The sequence below is a fragment of the Haemaphysalis longicornis genome, unplaced genomic scaffold (assembly GCF_048455015.1).
Source record: "Haemaphysalis longicornis isolate Haplotype H1 unplaced genomic scaffold, Haemaphysalis longicornis Haplotype H1 scaffold_1, whole genome shotgun sequence".
NCBI classification, from domain to species: domain Eukaryota; kingdom Metazoa; phylum Arthropoda; class Arachnida; order Ixodida; family Ixodidae; genus Haemaphysalis; species Haemaphysalis longicornis.
In genome coordinates, this window is record NW_027526203.1 from 259609952 (window position 1) to 259628691 (window position 18740).

The following is an 18740-nucleotide window of genomic DNA, read 5'->3' on the forward strand; positions in this document are numbered from 1 at the left end:
AAGAGGGAAGCGAGGCCGACAGGTAGCACAATAAAGAAATCAATTGTAACATTGAAAAACCTGCCCATCCTCCTCTTAATTGTAGAAGCCGCCTTGCCTGTCTTTCAGTCCCACACGAGGACGGAAAGATATAGTATCCACCTTTCTAACACAACATGCTGCTGAGGAAAGATTATGAGAATCACGTTGCTTCGGCATTTCCTTTCAGCTGCATATTGAGGAACCTTTAGCAAAGAATGCGAGTCAGAGTCGACACGTAGGGTAACGGGGTTAGAAGCAGAATACAGATCAAATGTAACAACCCTAGACAGAAAAGTAAGGCATGGACGTAGCACAACAAAGAAAACATCCGGGAAGAGGGGCTACGAGGAACCCGCACCCCCTTTTTACTGTTGCGGCCGCTGTGTGCATCCTTGAACCTCCCTCGAGGACAGAAAAATATAGTCGAAATCTTTTCAACACTACATGGTACTGAGAAAGGACCCTGAAAACACCTGGTTTAAAACCTAACACGCTGTTTTTTTTTTTCATTTCGGCTACCCATCTGGGTCTATTTAGCAGTGACTGCTGATTGGAGTGGACAAGGAGGGTAATTTGGTTCCAGCTGGAAATCCTTTCTCTTGTGCATTAGGTTCCTCGGGGTATGTGTCTGCGCAGTATAAAATAGAGGCCATTTTTTGCGTATGACCCTATTGTCCATTTGACATCGAAGTAGTAAGCCCCAAGAGCAAGACGGGTATTCGAACAGTTGGGTCAAAATCAATCAACCGACGCTCCATTGGACCTACCTACACCACATAAAAACATGTCAAAAGATCTGCTTCGGGGCAATGCTGCCATTTATGCAAACCCACCGCGGTGGCTCAGTGGCTAATGCGTGCTGCTGAGCCCAAGGACGCAGGTTCGATTCCCGGCCGTGGCGGCCACTTTTCTGATGGAGGCGAAAAGCAAAAACGCAAAAAACGCCCGTGTGTTGGACATTTCGTCGCCCGGTAAAGATCCCCAGGTGGTCAAAATTAACTCGTAGCCCTCCACTACCGCGTGCCTCATCGCCTGTGAAGCGTCGGCGCGTTAAACCCCATAACCAATCAATCAATACCATTTATACAATAGTGCAGCCTTTTCAGGAGATTCCCAGTTTGGGCGCAGGCTTTCCTTTCAACAAGGTTCTGCCCAGCAAGTTCTCCAATATTATCAACCGCAAGAATATGTTAATCCTATTAGCATTGACGGAGTAATTGCATATTTATAGTGCGCATATATACATCATCCTCTTCCACCACCCGTAGCACTGTGGAAGTTAGAGTTGCTCTGGCTCGGAACGATGACCAGGCTGAGCTTGCTCACATCAACAAACTAGTTCCGGGTAAACGCGAGTATAAACGAAACGTTGGCGACGTCTCTTGTGCGCGAAATGAAGTTCTCCTCTGACATTTACTCTGGCCGTGTGCTTGCAGTCTTTTCGAGATGTCAATGCGTAAAGAGGTAAATTTATGCTATGCTGAGCACGTTGACTGAATTTAGATGTTCCTGTGCTTCGCTGGGCCGCCTAATGTGGCTGTTGTGATGGATGAAACCATCACAACAGCGTTTCTTAGGCCTGCTGCTGGAAGGCAGAGAAAGCACAAATGTGGCTGCCACTAGCGCTTACCGCTTTGTAAAGCTGTCTATGTAACTTTCTCCTTTTACTTTGACGAGGGAGCATAATTAGAAAGCGATGGAAAGCTCGTTTCCAGACTTCTGAACATGAACTGCTTGATGAGGTGCTTGGGCACAAGGAGCTTCGCTCCGCAAAGTCGCTGTGGACCCCAGTAGCCAACACTCTTTGTTTCCGCAAAGTGCATTAACTTCTTGTGACAAGATGTCTAAAAAGATACCTTAAAAAGCATCAGCACGGACGAATACGAAAGTGCAAAGCGTGATGCAGGCAACTCTAATTAACGAAAAGTTTCGGCGGCAACGGATAGGCGACGATGCAAGGACAACGCTCGTCTTTACCAGACGGGCGCACACACAAAAAAAGCTGGCGTATACCGGGAATCCCTACTTACTGCCGCGTAAGCGTGGCAGCAAGGATAGTAGGGTTCCAAAATTAGCCCTTGAGAGGGGTAGCAAACCTCGTGGCCGGGCTGGGCAGTATCCCGAGGCTATGATATTGTGAAAGTGTTTTAGAGATAATCTTGGAGGATTTATTTTTATGTATAGTGAAATACTTTCATAATGTATCAAATATATCGCGATACTCCGCTAACTATGAGGATCTTTTTACTCTTAATTTTCGAAAAGAAAAGACAACCGCTTTTTTTTCTTTTATCCCAAGTAGCAGCCATACCTTCTGCTTTGACACATCGTGTCATTTATACAGCACATGTCTTCCTTGCTGCGGCCTGCGGTGCTGGGTTGACAAGGCACCGATGAGTTGGTCGCGTAGGTAATTGCCCCCATAAGCCACACGTGTTTGGTGTGCTATGTTAAATCGGACACTTCAAGGTGAGAAAAGAAATCGCCCCACCGAATCGGAAATGGGACCCGTGCCTCTGCAGACTGTTAAGCCTGGCAAAGTGCGGGTCCCATTAACCCCGGCCACTCTGACAACACGGGGTTGTCAGAGTGGCGCTGGCTACCTTCCTCAAGCTTCAGAGATAATTGTAAACATAAATACCCCAAAAAGAGGCCGTAAACACAATCGCCCAGATAGCCGAAGTGGTAAGGCATCCGAGATGTAATCCGAAGGCGTGGGTTTGGTCCCCACTCTGGACGCATGCGTTTCTTCACAAACACACACACACACACACCACACACATACACAAATATATATATACAGGGTGTCCCAGCTATCATGCACCAAGATTTAAAAAAAGAGAAATTGCGTAACTCGAAGAAAACCTGGTGCATAATGTTTGCAGTACTGTGAAGAAGCGGAGAGTAATTTTTTCATTAATGAGACTTAATTAATTAATTCTAATTAATTATCTAACTCGATAAATACTGTCCTAATCACTAATATGTCAATGAGGCACTTGTAGGTAACCACGAGGGCCATATAACTGCGCTATTTTCAGCGACGAACTAATTGCGTACTCATTTATTCTGACTGATAAAGGAAACCCGCGAAATATGAAAAATACCACGTGACGACGCTTACGCGCGCATGTTAAAGCAGCGTCCCCAAACAAAGCTGATTGAAAGCAACTGCTTCGCGTGTTACCCGCCCGAAGAGACAGCGCATCACCTTGATAATAGCATGCATGGAAGGAGCAGCAGCAGCAAGATTCGCGGGACGCGTGTGCAGATAAGGAACAAACTCGGTCGCGATTTCTTCTTTCTTTCTTTTGTCTGTTTCATTCTGGCTAACTCAGAGGCAGCCTGTTTGAGGGCGTTGCTTTACGGTGCGCGCGGAGGCGCCGTCACGTGGTATTTTTCATATTTCGCGGGTTTCCTTTATCAGCCAGAATAAATGTGTACGCAATTAGTTCATCACTGAAAATACCGCAGTTAGATGCCCCTCGTGGTTACCTACAAGTGCCTCATTGACACTTTAGTGATTAGGACAGTATTTCTCGAGTTAGATAATTAATTGCAATTAGTTAATTAAGTCCCATTAAAGAAAAAAATACTGTCCGCTTCTTCACAGTACTGCAAACATTATGCACCTGGTTTCTTTCGAGTTACGCCTTTGCTCTTTTTTTAAATCTTGGTGCATGATAGCTGGGACACCCTGTATATATATATATATATATATATATATATATATATATATATATATATATATATATATATGGTTCAATTTACACTAGACATTATGTTTTTACATAAACCGTTTTGTTGGGCGGGTTGGCAGAATCGGGCGGATAGTTTGGATAATATAGAAGACTTAATCCAGAAATCACCCTTAAAGTATGAACAAAATGGATGGACTTTTAATTAAAAGTAAGTAGCGATTAAAGCCATCCACTTCATACGAGTACACTTGTTTGCGTTCAGTCTGGGCTCTTTAGGTGCGTGTAACTAAGCCGAAGGGGAGGAGAAGGAAGTGTTCCCGGCAATTTTACGCCCCCCCCCCTCCCCCATTTATTCTTGTAATAAGGTAACCGCACTAGAGTGAGATAGCGCGCTGGGTGATGTTTGGGTCGATGATATTGGTTCAAGTGGCAAGCGTCATGAAAATTGTACCTCGAACGGCAGTCACTGTTTATACAAATATGCAGGCACGGTCACAAGGTACCGTATGCCGCGACCACTGTGAAAGAGTTAGTAGGGGAGTAGGGGAAGGAAGCGTACCCTGAACAGGTTGCGCGTGTACTCACTCTGTGCGAATCCTTCGATCCTGCACATGAAGGCTCCGAGCACGTACCAGTCGAACAAGTGCTTGACCAGGTAGACCCACATGCAGAACATGCTGATGATGGCGTCCGCTACGGCCAGGTTGGTCAAGTAGCAGTTGATGGTGGTGCGCAGGCTGCGGTTCAGCGCCACGGTCAGAATGACGCCCGCGTTGCCCACTGCGGCGACTGCGATTGTAGCCAGGTACGTGCCGATCTTCAAGTACTTGGACCACGTGAAAGAGGCGCCGCCATTGCCGCTCCAGCCGCCTCCCAGCTCATCGCCGAACGCGCTCAGGTTCACGAGGAGCACGTCGCCGCCCAGTTGCGTGCTTTCATCGCTGCAGTTTAGCTCGGCCATGACACCGGCGACTGGCCACTGTAAGAAGAAACCAGCCACCGTCGTTCTTCATGCAACCACAGGTCTATTCTCAGTGCTAGCACGGGAAATTCCTATTCCAGAAACGAGCACCTGCCTATGGGAATGCTGGGGAGGTGCGAGAGCATGAAGGGAGAGAGAGTTCTTTAATGAGCTGGCGTATTCAGCCAGGCTTGCCGCCTGACAGTTTTCGATACACGTGTCTCTGCTTAAAGACACAGTGCTTCTTGGCGGCAAGCCTAGGGGTCTACATCTCCAATACGTCCAATAAATTGAAATATCCAACGGAATTAGCGTCGCGCACTCGGTTAACCACGGAAAAGGCGTATTAACAAGGATTGCGTTTATATGCATCTTTCAACGAGAAAAAAAGTATCAGATCCTTACGTTCAAGCATTCGATACATACAAGCGACACACGAAGACTGTAAAAAATGCAAAGGAATTCCGAGAATTCTCTGTGATGCGCAAGCATTTCTACGTCGGCTCTCTTTCTTCTCAGTTTTTTTTTTTTCCTTTACCCGATTTTCTCTAGTTCCACTGCTATAAAAAAACTTGTGTTAATTTGGCCAGATATTCATTTTTGTGCAGCTGCAGGGTGTTAACCTTTTGGGCTTTTTCCCGAATACTTATTCTTTGTGGTTCGATTTGTGTTTCCGCTTTTGCCCGCACTGCCATGAGAGTGCGCACTCGTTCCACATCGTATGGGCATAACACTACACTCTAGCACTAACACACTGAGGGAGCCGTGGGAAGCCACCCCGCGCAGCGATGAGCCTGCCTGGCAGCGATTCCTGCTATACAGAGATTCACCGCGGCGCTGGAGGCCAGTTGAATCTTGGAATGAGGATAGCCCGTTCTTTCCCGTTCGTTAAAAATATTTCGAACCGACCTATTCGTTTTTTCTTCATTTTTCCTTTATATTGAGAGGGTGGTGTATACGTGTATACGATATACATCTATTATTTCGTTAGCGGTTTTTAGGATTTTTTATTTTGTGTTTCCTATTGTTTCTGTTTCTTAATATTTACTACGGTCCATTGTCGCTCTTTGCGCTACTATAAAGATTACATATGTTAACTTCCCGATTATGCATTTTTCGCAAATGCAGGGCGTCACTTGGTTGGTGATTTTTCGTGATTTGTTTTTCGTGTTTTGGTTTGAATTGTAAGAGTTTTTTATTTCTATCTTCTTGTTCTTAGGACTGTGTATAAGGTACACATTTTTATTTCGTAAATTAATTTTTTAATACTTTTCTAAACTTCGTACTAATTTTAATATTCTGTTGTTTTTTTAAAAAAAATTCTTTGACCAATTAACTCTCTTATTCTATTAATACTATTCCAGAAGAAAAGGGACATGCCCGACAAAGAGAACGCTGATTCCATGGGAGCAGTAGCGTGAGGTGTCGCCAGTTGCCTGTCGAAGTGATGGGCGCTGTGTATCATGAATAAAAGTGCTTCTCGGTTGCACGTAACGCCAGGTTATGTGCCGACTATAAGGGCGGTCAACTACGCAAACATGACAATAAGGCGCAAGGACAAGAGGCGAAGAATGCAGTGAGGAGGCCCAAAAGACAAAGGAAGGAAAGCGAAGAAAAAGACGCAAACACTATTGCTCACTACGATAATCTTGGATCAGTTTCGTCACGGGAAGGCACGATGTTTCGCAGTCAAAGCATTTACGCACATTAAAGTGCCCCGATGAATTTTTTTCGTGAGATCAAGTTTGCTGCAGCACTTATCCAGTAATGCCGGCTAGTTAGCCCGTCTGTATGGCGAGGGCACTCAGCAGCATTGCGCGCAGTCCTTTCTTAAGCGTAACCCTGGAGAAACAGCGTTTGGTGCCATCCGTTGTGGACGGTCAACGGCGGATTAGTCGACTCAGGAAGCATGTGAAGCTTCCGCCGTCTTGGAACGTCGGTTCAGCCTACACCGAGAGCTCATGGCTGTGAACTGCACGCTGGGCTCGCGGCGTCTCTGTGTGCTGGTCGAAAAAGTGGACCGGCTCTCTTCCTGTCGCCCCCCCCCCCCTGCCCCCCTAGTATGGACGAACCTTAAGAGCGAGAAGTAGGGAGAGGGGTCAAAAGCGCTGACAAACAGTATCGACTGACCCCCCCCTCCCAAAATACCAAAAACAAAATTGTGTGATTTCTGACACTTACAGAGTTTGGGCACGCATCCTTTTATTTATCGCGCTTCGTTTATTTAGGCGATACGCTGACTACTAAGCAATGTAGTACGAGCACTTAAATTTTTCTTTTCATATACAAGTAAAAAAAATGAAAAAAAAAATACCGCAAAAATATCTAGATAATGTAGCGCCGAGATCATCTTTATATTTATTTTCCCAGCTGTTGAATGGTTCACAGTATAGTATACAATAACCATCAGTATGTTTTAATATGTCGACATTCATAGGTGGCTCGCCCCAAAAAACCTGTTCGTCCGTCGGTCCCTCTCTCCGTCCGTCCGTAACGTGTGACACGATGCACGGGCTATACAAGATATTTAACAAAAGATCCTGGAATCTTTAACAGAAGAGCTGTTTTGGGGCCCACAATGCCCGTTGATGATTTCCGTCATGCCAGGCGAAGGTACCCCGCTAGGCCGACAGATGGTGCCACCGCCTCGACGGCCCTGCAGTGTTTGCGGCGCACGTTACATTATATAAACTACCACGTCCCTGGGTGAGCTTCGAGTGCGTACATACCGCGGGGAGTGGTGTACTGAGTCGTGACCGACACCCGCCCCTGCGGGAGGTGGCCGCCAGCATGCGGAAGTCAGCACCGCCCTTTGAGCAGATTTCACAGGCTTTAACTTTAGTATTACAGAGCCTTTACTAAGGCCAATTTCATAAAAAAAGGACTCTTATTAAATGGTCCTAGGCCCCGTAGCATATGGCCTCCATGACAAACATACGTATACAGGTGCGTGTGCTGAGATGAGCCCTCGAAAGAATGTTTACACGCTATGTGACCATTCCCACTCGACTGTTTTGCCAGCTTTGCTTTGCTTCCAGACTACTACGAGACGACTTCATATAAGGTGCTTTGAAGTTCTTGCCAGCCTATAAAAATTAACATTGCTGACTTTAGTGCACCGATATCATTTACAGTGTTACATCGATAATTCCGCGATCGTCAGAATCGGTAATACTATAATGAGAGTTTGTAATAATCGCCATAAGTAGCATTATATCGAGAATATCCATGGTAACGCACTATTGACAACCTAGCGATAGTGCTGATAACACTACAGATAGTTTTGCGACCTATCCCCTACTGAACTGCGAGAATAAGGTGTTCGTTGCAGCAAATAGTTCTTATTTATTAGTTCCATAGTTCTTATGGCGTCCGACAACACAAATACACGTGATATCACGCCCCCTTCTTATATTACCCCGCATCCGCACAGGGTAGAAAATTAATCACACACAAAGAAGGCTTCTTCGCCAGAACGTTAATGCGAATATAAGGCTCAACCCTTCCAAGCTCGCCATGCTTGTGTCTTCTGGGATCATGGGAGAGGAGACAGCGAGACAACTGGGAGTCTCTTCGTGATTACAGAGGGCGCAACGTGGGGAACAGTGTGCTAACGTGCTTAGTTTATGTATTGTCGCATAGGAAAGTCGTAAATAAATGTACACATTTTAGCAGATGCACATATAACTTTCACTGTGTGTGGAATAAACATAAGCGAATTTGATTACGCTATCAAAAATTGGCCGCGCGACTGCTCGCTTCGCTGCAAATGTCGTAGTTTTCTGTCGCCCCTGCCCCGTAACACCTACTCCATCGCCCCCATCTCACCCATCACGCTGTTTTCAACCCTTGTCCCCCCATTCATAGTGAATGTAATAGAAGATTGCTAAATTCGATTCAATTTCCCGCCTTCGCAGTTTACACCCGTGATCTATTGGGACCTGTTCTTTACAGTGTTCCTTAAACAGCTTGAGGAGACGTTTTTTCAGTGTTTAGTTTTAACTGTGTTTTCGAGACCGCGCTTTTTTTTTAATTTGCTGTCACAAAAAGTAATTTCGCGTCCATCTTTATTTTAAGGATCGCTGCTACTGTCAGTAGTGCACTGATCTTTCGGCTCAAATACGCTTTATGTTTTCTATTTGCTGCACAGTGTAGATATATGTATGTCGCCACCAGTTTCCGTAGGTTGTACCGGTTTTGTCTATATATAGTTTTGGTTTAATCATTTTTCAACTTTAGGCCGGGCAGCTGAATCGAGTGGCAGACAGAAAGACAGGACAAAATTTTATGGGTTTGGAAGCTCAATAAAGCCTAACGTCTTTGAAACTGGGCGGCGTATAAAACCCGACAAAGAAGACGGGCGTAGGGGCTGAGCCCCCTGTGATTCAAACACATGAGCACACCTGCCCGTATTTGTGAACATTGATCAACACATGCGGTGCCAACCAGTCTTTGTCTGTACGGTCAGGCTGGCCTAATCCTTTTATGAACAGTGCTGAAATGTTTCACTGCTGCAAAGCTTGTGAAAAGGCGTAGAGCTTCGCGTTATGTGTTCTGTGATGAATGTAGGTTTCAACGTATCGCTTTTTTTATGGATATACTATGTCTGGTTTCTGAAATTGTGTGCGTAGTGTTGGGAAAGGTGTAAAGTTTAAGTTATGCATTTCTTTTGCTGAATGCTCCACACTTTAAATGGCTTTAAAACATAGAGCCTCTGAGCTCTTTCTGCCATTAAGCTTTTTCTCCCCGATTTCCAAATAACAAACCTACTTCTGCACTGCTTCCGACATTGTTGACGGTGAGACCGGCCGCTTCCTCTACGGTGTTGCCAAGGCGGAAAATATCGGAGAAGGTAGTTCAGTTTTGCCCTCCCACACTCCACCAATGCATCTGCGGCGCCGTAATTGACCGCACGAATCATGAATTTTAGACACTCAAGACGGGCATGTAGCTGTTGACGGCTTGCCGTCGGGCCGATGCCTGATCGAACAACCACGCGGTCACAGCCGTGATACGGTGGCTGTTAGCTTCGTTTCGGTTTTATGTGCAAGTGAATTCATTCAAGTTTGGAAGGAAAGCGTTTCGCGCTCAGTTGTCTAAAGCAGATCAGGGCATCTCCTGTTAAACCTAATCTGGACAGTGGATGGTTTAACGCAGGGTTACAGCTCGTGACTAAGAAGCAAACGAAAGGAGAGCTCTCAGTCACTACGAAATAGGACTGCTATAGTCACCATGTCGCTAGTGTGGGTGGAGTCTTTGCCAACTTATGGTCAAGGGGGAGGGGTGGGGGGAGATCTTTTAAGAAGCGATGTCACTTTGGAAACTAAATGTAATTTTCAGGAACACCGAATGCATATTCAGACCATCGCATGAGACGTTCCTGTATTTCACCTACGTTTTGAGCTGCGGAAGCCTGAATTTATAATGAACTTAAGAGCGGGCATTCGGGTAACTATAAAATCAAATAGACCAAACTGCGGGGAGCACTTTAAGCAGGAATCAAGAAACCAGGCGCATACGATACTGGAAAGCTGTGCTCATTTCTCTTCATGTGTTCCCGCCTTTGGCACCAATATCACATGGATGCGTTACCGCTCGGCATGAGCTGCTACACCGCAACCGAGTTAATGAGCTGTCAAAAATGGCTCCCAAATATTAAGTGTCAAAGGAATGTGGCGCACCTTCAAATCTCGACTCTACTTGAAGTGAAAAAAAAAAAAGGCTCTGCGTCACCGCTAATGCTTTTTCTCACCAACGCGACCAGCGTTCTATTGATTACTGCGGATTGCGAAAGTTTTGCTGACTCTTTATGAAAGCACTAAAAGTGTTTATAAATGTGCTAGAAAAAGTAAAACGACAATGTATTGATGACACCGCGTCGAATAGAGTGGCCATTTTTTAATTGTTCCCGCACCTCCATTGTCAGCTCTGTAAAGATCATAAAATTAATTACTTATTTTAAACAACGCAAAAGGACCGGACAAAGTAGAGAACACACAGGACGAGCGCTGTCCTGGTCAAACGAGCAAAGTACTGTTATTACGTCTACGATAGGTGGTGTGAAAAAAAACCTCAACCACACTTGTTGGTTGCCAGCAAGCCCCAATGAACGTTGCAATGGGAAGAGCTATTCCTATTGCTGTTGCTCAGAATTTGAACACGATTTCATGGCGATACCGAACGGGTACTGAACAGAAAAAAAAACAAGTTACCAACTCAAGACAATACGGTTCGGCCATGCGCTGTTGGCAATGCACGGTCAGTGATATTTGGTGCCTTTTATTGTCAAGCACCGTCAACCTCCCCATTCCTCCCAATTTTTCCTTCCTCCGATCAATCACTAAGTCTGGGCATGGATGAAAAAATGCGCAACAATATCACAACCGTATACTGTCTCTTGTCGCGTCCCCAAAGTGCACAACTACGCAAAAGAAATTCTCCACTCTGTGTAGCCTGCACACAGTATGAAACGTCGAAGTTCTTCACAGGCAAACAACTCATTCAGACTCGTGTAGGAGCAAGCAGGCCACAGTGTTGCTTCACTGAGCATAGGCTAGAGCCGCCACCCAAAAGTGCCTCGTTTTTCATTTTGCCATTTGTTTAAAGAAGGTCGTGCACCTGGGAAATGTAGGTGCCTGACAAGTGCGTTTCCGCGAGAAAAAAAGAAAATTAAGAAAAGATGATGCGCGTGGGTTTAAAATAATCTACGTGGACACCAAACGCGAATACTTTCTGCCCATCCCTGCCTTGAACATTCGGCTCATCACAAAACTGAAACATCATTCTCGCTGTGGACATCCGTTTCTTTGCTTGAGCTTTCACATAACTAGACGTCTTAACCTTGGAAGGAGTGAGCTGTGCGGTTTAATCGTTGGTATTTTGCGACGCGTAGGGCGACAAAAGTGTGTGTTAAAGAACCTGCATAATGATATTAGGCAGAGCACACGAAGCTGTTAGCACGTGGAGCCTCGTTTTTCTACTTTCAAATGATGCCCACAAGACCTATCCTCTGACGTTACACGTACTTCGTATTTCACGAAAAGGCAGTGCTAAAGCAGACAAAGCATGCAAAAAGGCAGACGGTACGGGAACTGTCCCGTTTGTCCACAACTCGCCCCGTGTACTTTTAACACGTACGCATTTCTAGTCACCCCCCCCCCCCCCAAACTCCTTATAATATGTCGGCCCGTCCGTTACACTTGCCACAACGCACTCATAAGTATACATGTGTCATACGGAGTAGTGTTTGCGCGATTCTAAAGCGAAACTTTTTTTTTTTTTTTTGCTAAAAGTAGGTTTCAACTTTATGTGCGCGGTACAATAAGGCTCAAAACCGACACCGGCAACACAGCGGCCAGCAGCATTGCCAGGGATACGAAGTTCTCTCAAACTTCAAATTAATCAAATGAAAAACAATCCGTCAACGTCACGTGTGGAAATATTGGCGCATCCAATCCTCAACGGGGATATCTTAGCCAGCTGTTGGCAGCTGCTGCAATCATCACCTCGTTTTACCCCTTATGGCTCCGAAGCGTTCACAAAGCGCCAAGTAATTTTACTTGCGAGGGGAACCGAGCAACGTCAAGCACACCGGGTGTTCCCGAGACATGAGCGCACGGCGGACGTAAACAAAGCGGAGCCATACTTTCATGCAAGGCTTCACCGGCCCTCAGCACAAATGTTTTCAAAAACTTAGAAACTTCCAGGATGAATACATAGCTCAGCAGCGAATCAACCAACGGCCGAAATTTCATTGCTGGCTGAATCGATCGGTAAATCAAGCGCATTGTGGTGAAGCTGAACCATGATAGCCTTAGAGTGCAGCGCCTAGGGAGCGCAAAGCAAACATACGTATAGGTAGGCGTATGTGGGTATGAACCTCTGGAAACATTTCTTACGCATCTGACGATACCCGCTCCGTTGTTTCCAAAATACTTTTAATGCGAAAGCATGAAATGCCAAATTAGGCGAAACTGCGGCACCGGCATAGCCGTGACGTAAAGAGGGTCTGAAAAAGGGGTGACAACGGAAACAGAATAAAAGCAACAACAAAAAAATCACCGTCAATCTTCTCACTTTGCTGCAAATGTCCTAAAAAAAAAAAACGACAGTCTTCGGCCTCCCTTGCCACTAAATGCCTTTCCTCTCTACCCCACCCCCCCTCACGCTTCTCTCCAGTCTCGCTCGGTTCTCCCGCGATAAAAACGGTTGAGGTTTGCTCAAGCCAACTGAATTTTCCCGCGTACCAGTGCTCGCGCGCCATATATTGGAACCTTTCGTTACTGTTGGACTTGGAATTCCGCCCCCACGTCTATGCTCGGTCGCGAGCCCTTTTTGTATTTTTGGGTCACGACATTCTTCTGTTTCTGCGCGTGTGTTTTTATTTGTCACGCACACATCGATTTTGATGTAAAACAACACTGCTAGTACAAGTTATGAATTGATGTCTGCTTCAAATACGCCTGATGTTTTCTTTGTGCTCAACAACTTTGACGAGTATTAAGTATGCTATCAGAGTTAGTACTTCGTAAGGGTTTTGCCTATATAAACTTCTCTTTCAAGAATTGTCTTAACTTTTGGACGTGTGGCTGAATCGAGAGACAGACAGACAGACAAACAGACAGACAGACAGACAGACAGACAGACAGACAGACAGACAGACAGACAGACAGACAGGCAGGCAGGCAGACAGACAGACAGGCAGGCAGACAGGCGGACGGACAGGCAGGCAGACAGGCGGACGGACGGACGGACGGACGGACAGACAGACAGACAGACAGACAGACAGACAGACAGACAGACAGACAGACAGGCAGGCAGACGGACGGACAGACGGACAGACGGACAGACGGACGGACAGATGGACGGACGGACGGACAGACAGACAGACGGACAGACAGACAGACAGACAGACAGACAGATAGACAGACAGACAGACAGACAGGCAGACAGACAGACGGACAGACGGACAGACGGACAGACGGACGGACAGACGGACGGACGGACGGACGGACAGACAGACCAAAATTTTTGTGTTTGAGTAGCCCAAGAAAGGGTATCGTCTTTAAAAATTAAGTGGGTTTGAAATTCGAACCAGGGCCCTACAGAATGAGAATTCAACACGCATCCAATGTATCATTGCAAAACCATGGCATTGGGAAACGAAGGTTGAACCTAGTGAATGTGTCGTGACCTTCAACTTAGAAACGTGTGTTGTGGTTTACAGGAGTAATTTGAGAACGATAATCACAGAAGTAGCAAAGTGCGTTTACGCTAATAGCGGTATGTAGGACTTACTAAAGTTAGGAAGAAAGAAACAAAAGAAAAGAAGAAAACAATCCCCCTCCATGGATACGCGTTAATATCCTAAGGAGAAGAAGAAAACCATAAAGAAATTAAAGACTACGAAAAGGAAAAAGGACCATGACGATGGTAATGTGAGAGAACAATCGCACCACAGGAGGTTTACAGGAGCATTCTGAGCATTCTAATTACGAAAGTAACGAAGCGCGTGTACACTGACAGCGTATATGTAGGGCTAACCAGCACGATTGACAGCAGTGTTGCAGGTTTCACAATTTCTCGCCACACAGGCGACTTTTAGAGGCTCGTGGGGACCGGAATTTCAGTGCATGTGCGCGTGCGTATACTTGCGTCATAGACAAAAGCTAGAAACCGTGACGGCAAGCATGCAGGTTCAACAGACTTCTGTGTGAGAATAACTGTCATGGCAGTTTTCGTGTGAACTTTATCTAATTTAATTTGGTAATAGGAAAAATGGAACAAAGCATAGCCACATCACATTGACTATCCCGCAGTTTTACCTGTGATGTTACCTGTGATGCTTAGGGTTCTAGGCTGATGCCGCTGAAAGGAGCTGCGATTGAAAGAAAACTGGGAGCTTGCAGAACAAGCAAAGTTTGGTTTAAATTTATAAAATGCTAGTTGTCCTTTCCCAGAGAAAGTCACCGAGTGCAGGTAACGTGGCACAGGTACTTTCCACCGATTAAATCAACAAGTTAGGAAGCAGGCAAGCAAGCGGACCATCCAACAGTCCTGTTTGGGTCAGGAGTATGGGCATGGGGCAACTTTTGTTTCTTTTATTGGCTCAAAATGATGCTCCAGATGTGTCTGTTTCTAGATGAGGCGAAATCTACAACATATGACGGATTACTATTGCACTTCCTGAACTTCATAACAGCACGTAATGCGTGTGTGTAAAGTCATGCTGCCATACTAACGTAGCAGTTTGGCGTCATGATCACGACCATTGAGGGACTCTGCTAGAACTTAATCGCGAGGTTGGAACCCCTTCTGCGAACGTCAACGGGCACAAGAAAATAATTCTCGTCCCATAGCCTGTCTTCCCAACTAGCACGTTTTATTTTTGAGTATTTGGGTTTATTCAAACTACCAGAATCTCTATCGACTAGAACCTTTTTTTCAGCGTAAGCTCGGCTCTGCACGGGAGAAATTTTAGAGGAAAAGCGTAAATTTGTGTAAAGCCCCTCAAACAGGGTCATTTTTTGCGTGAGAGTGCCATCACTCTTGCGGGAAAACTATATGCGCTTCTAGAGAATGCGGGACAAGTCGACGCAAAACTTCTTTAAAGGAGCCATGAAGAGAAAACACAAGTTTGGTTAATTCGAAAAATTGCCTCGTTAGAACCATACTGACACCACTTTTAACACAAACTTCGCTCAAATAAGCTACATAATTAGGAAAAAAGGGAATGACCATGCGACCCACCAGCTCATTTCCCGCGACAGAACCTATGATGTCACACGAGAATGCTCTGCGATTGGCGGAGGCCGGCAAAAGCAAACGCAGTTAGGCAGGGCTTACCAGTTTGCATAGTGAGCTATATGCCCATTAAACATACTGCATATTCCTTTTATGACGCTAAGAACGGTGGAGTAAACGGTTGAAGTTCCGAACAAGCACGCAAACTGCCGCCGGCCGATCTCGACATCTCGCCGTCGCGCAGACGAATTTTCGGGTTCGAGGCTTTTCGAAGCCAACGAACCGAATCAGCACGTACAGCCGCGACCTTGCTTGGTATCTTAATCCCTTCACAGGAGGTTGGCCGTCATATCGCCAGCCAGCAAAGGTAAAAATAGAAACGAGGGGAGTAAGGAACATCAAGCAGCGACGAGATAGTGCCAGTCGTCGCAGAAGTTTCGGAATGGGTTGGTTTGCTGCTGTCGTTACGAGCTCGTTTCCAGTTTACAACCACTGAAAACCTCACTTTGTTCGAGTACTTTACAGTGAAATTTCGTTGCTGCGTTGTGAAATGCCCATGTAGTACGGGCAAATCGTCGAGGGAGTGCGACATCCCCGCCGGTGAGGAGATCTCCTTTCATGTGCTGTCCAACGACGAACCTCGGCGAAGCAAGTGGCTACGTTTTGTGAACTTTGCAAACGGAGAAGAAAGGGAGATAAAGGACGTACGAGTGTGCTCGCTTCATTTCCGACGAAGTGATTACGGCAGGGACCCTTACGTTAGCTCACTCCTGGGACATGCTGGCGCTCGTCGCCGACTTCGTCAAAGCGCTCTGAGCTTGGAAAAAAAATACTGTACACACCGTGCATTGACGCTCGTATCTTTCTGGTCGAAGCAGAGAGCTCGCGCGAACGGCTTTCCATACACAACACCGGCCAACTGGCATAAGCGATACTGCTACTGAAATTGAACTATTATTAACCGATATAAAAATACGGCACATACGTACCAGCCTGTATTCGTCCGTCGCGACGGGGCTGACGATGCAGCGGTGCCGACGGCTGGGCGTTCGTCTGTTGTGGCTATAGCGGAATGGTCGCTTTCCGGTCCATCCGCGTATCACACAACTCCTGCCGCTCGTGCACTTAGAAGCATTGAGCATTCGAGTGGTGTGAGGTTGTTAAATGCAAGCCCGAGCTCCTCGGCGAGAGTTTTGTCCTCCGGATCAGGCGATTCCATGACTAGGGCTGCGGGTGCACTAGGTTTTACTAGTATTTTTAAATTGGCCGCCGTCTCGGTTTCGGCACAAGTTCCGGTTTCTGTCTGACTCCCGCGTGTGGGTGCTATATGGAGTCGACATACTAAGTATCTGTTTCATGGACCGGCTCGTATGACGCCATTGTTCACTTCACGAAATGTGCAATTTAGCGGGAGATTTAAAATTTTGGCTTAAATTGCCTTATTTCTCAGTGAATAAAGCACCATTTGCTTCCGGGAAAGTGCTTGGGGTACTATGAAACACCTAATCTTTCGAATAAAACAAACTTTTGTTTTCTCTTCATGGCTCCTTTAACGGCCGTGGCTCTTTCATAATAACTAGTGACTCGCTTCTAGCAGTTTCCTCAAGGCGGCTTACAAGCCCAACAGCTAAGCGGGGTGTGACAGCTCACCCCTGTCAATGCCTGCGATAAGAACCGATATCTTCGGGATATCTTTCTTAGCCACTGACGGGATACCGAACCGATGGGAAACTTGTAAAAAAAAATCCCTTTCCCGTGCGGCTGTTGGTCTAGCTCAGCGGTACGCAGCACGTACGGTAGGTGTCCACTGAACGTATGACGCTAAAAAAGTCGCAGAGTTTCGCTCAGCGTATTCTTCATATCGTTAGGATGCAAACAGAATAAACTGAAATAAATTCAATTGAATTGTGAGATGGGAGCGGGAAAACGTTTAGTTCGGATAGGTTTGGAGCCAAGTCATCTTCCGTTGTCTACTATAGCCCAAGACCTCTACATCGGACTCACTGCAACTACTTGTTGCAGAATCACTATCCATGCTGCTGTGGCACGGATTAAATAGAAGCTGAAGGCCAACCGAAACTGCGGGCAAGATTCCTGATGGAGGAAAATTTCTGTGTTTTTTTTTTTTTGTGATGCACGCGCGTCGCAAGTAGGGGTTGGTAATTGATCGACTAACCTTCCGATTAGTCGATCGATGCTTTAGTTGTGATTAATTTTTTATTCAGTTAATCGGCTGAAGTCATGTGATCAAAATGAACCAAGAGTGCCATGCTACAATTCTTCGCAAACATGTCGATGATCCTACTCGTGTACAAATAACCCACATTAGTTCACAACAGGAAACGGTGCAAGTGTGATCCGAGATTATAGTGATGAAAACCATAACCTGATAACCAAGACAGACGGGAAAATGGCTATTCCTAATACAAATACACACGGCGCAAAACACTGCGAGCGGGCACTCACACCGCTTTAACGTTGCATACGCTAATTATGGCGTAAGTAAACCACGATTATTCGGTGCACCTTCATTTTAGGCGAGTACATATGATCCTGATACAATAATCAGTTAGAATGACGAACGCCGTGATAAGCGTCCCGGCGACGACAACGCCATGACGATCACCTGACCTTACCTGGAATGTCTTGACCAAGCCTATTATTATTATTATTATTATTATATTATTATTACTATTATTATTATTATTATTATTATTATTATTATTATTATTATTATTATGTCATTGCAAATTTATGTGCCGTATTTATTTTAGGCAAATCATGTTCTTGTTTGTTTGTTTTTCCCATTTCCTGGTTTTGCGTTGCTTGAATTTCTGTAGGTTTGAGTGCCAGTGCTTGTTATGCTGAGCTTCTTTCAAAGTTGAAACTTCCGAACATTTTGTTATGAAACCTTCGTTTTATGCGTATAACTTATCTCTGTCATGTTCAGTGAGTATTTCCTGTTTTTCACGTGCCTTGAACATTTCGCTGTCCGAGTGTCATGGCTTGCAACGCTAGGTCTCCTGTTTCTTTTCTTTTCTTTTTTTTTGCTGTTTTGCTTTATGAGATTACTGTAACTATCTTTACTTTATTGTTTCTTTCATGCATACGGTTTTGGGTGTTGTGTTGTCTTGATTTTAGTTTGTTTTTATGTATGTTTTGTATATGGTGTACCAGTACCAAGACCTTAGGGTTGTTCCTGGGCACCGAAAATAAAGGTTGATTGATTGATTGATTGATTATTATTGTTGTTGTTGTTGTTCTGTCGACGGCATGTACTTTCAGCATTTATTTGACCCCTGTACCTGGCCCTC

At 45.5% G+C, this 18740-nt stretch overlaps 1 protein-coding gene across 2 annotated transcripts in view; it reads right to left on the reverse strand.

The window, feature by feature from the left end:
* The window catches only part of LOC144169481 (substance-K receptor-like), a 340849-nt gene that overhangs the window by 212111 nt on the left and 109998 nt on the right, over nucleotides 1-18740 (reverse strand). For both annotated transcript variants that reach the window (XM_077698669.1, XM_077698676.1), the window contains exon 2: nucleotides 4308-4701. In XM_077698669.1, coding sequence (XP_077554795.1) covers nucleotides 4308-4683 — 376 coding nt within the window. In that variant the 5' untranslated portion in view covers nucleotides 4684-4701. The remainder of the gene's footprint in view (nucleotides 1-4307; nucleotides 4702-18740) is intronic.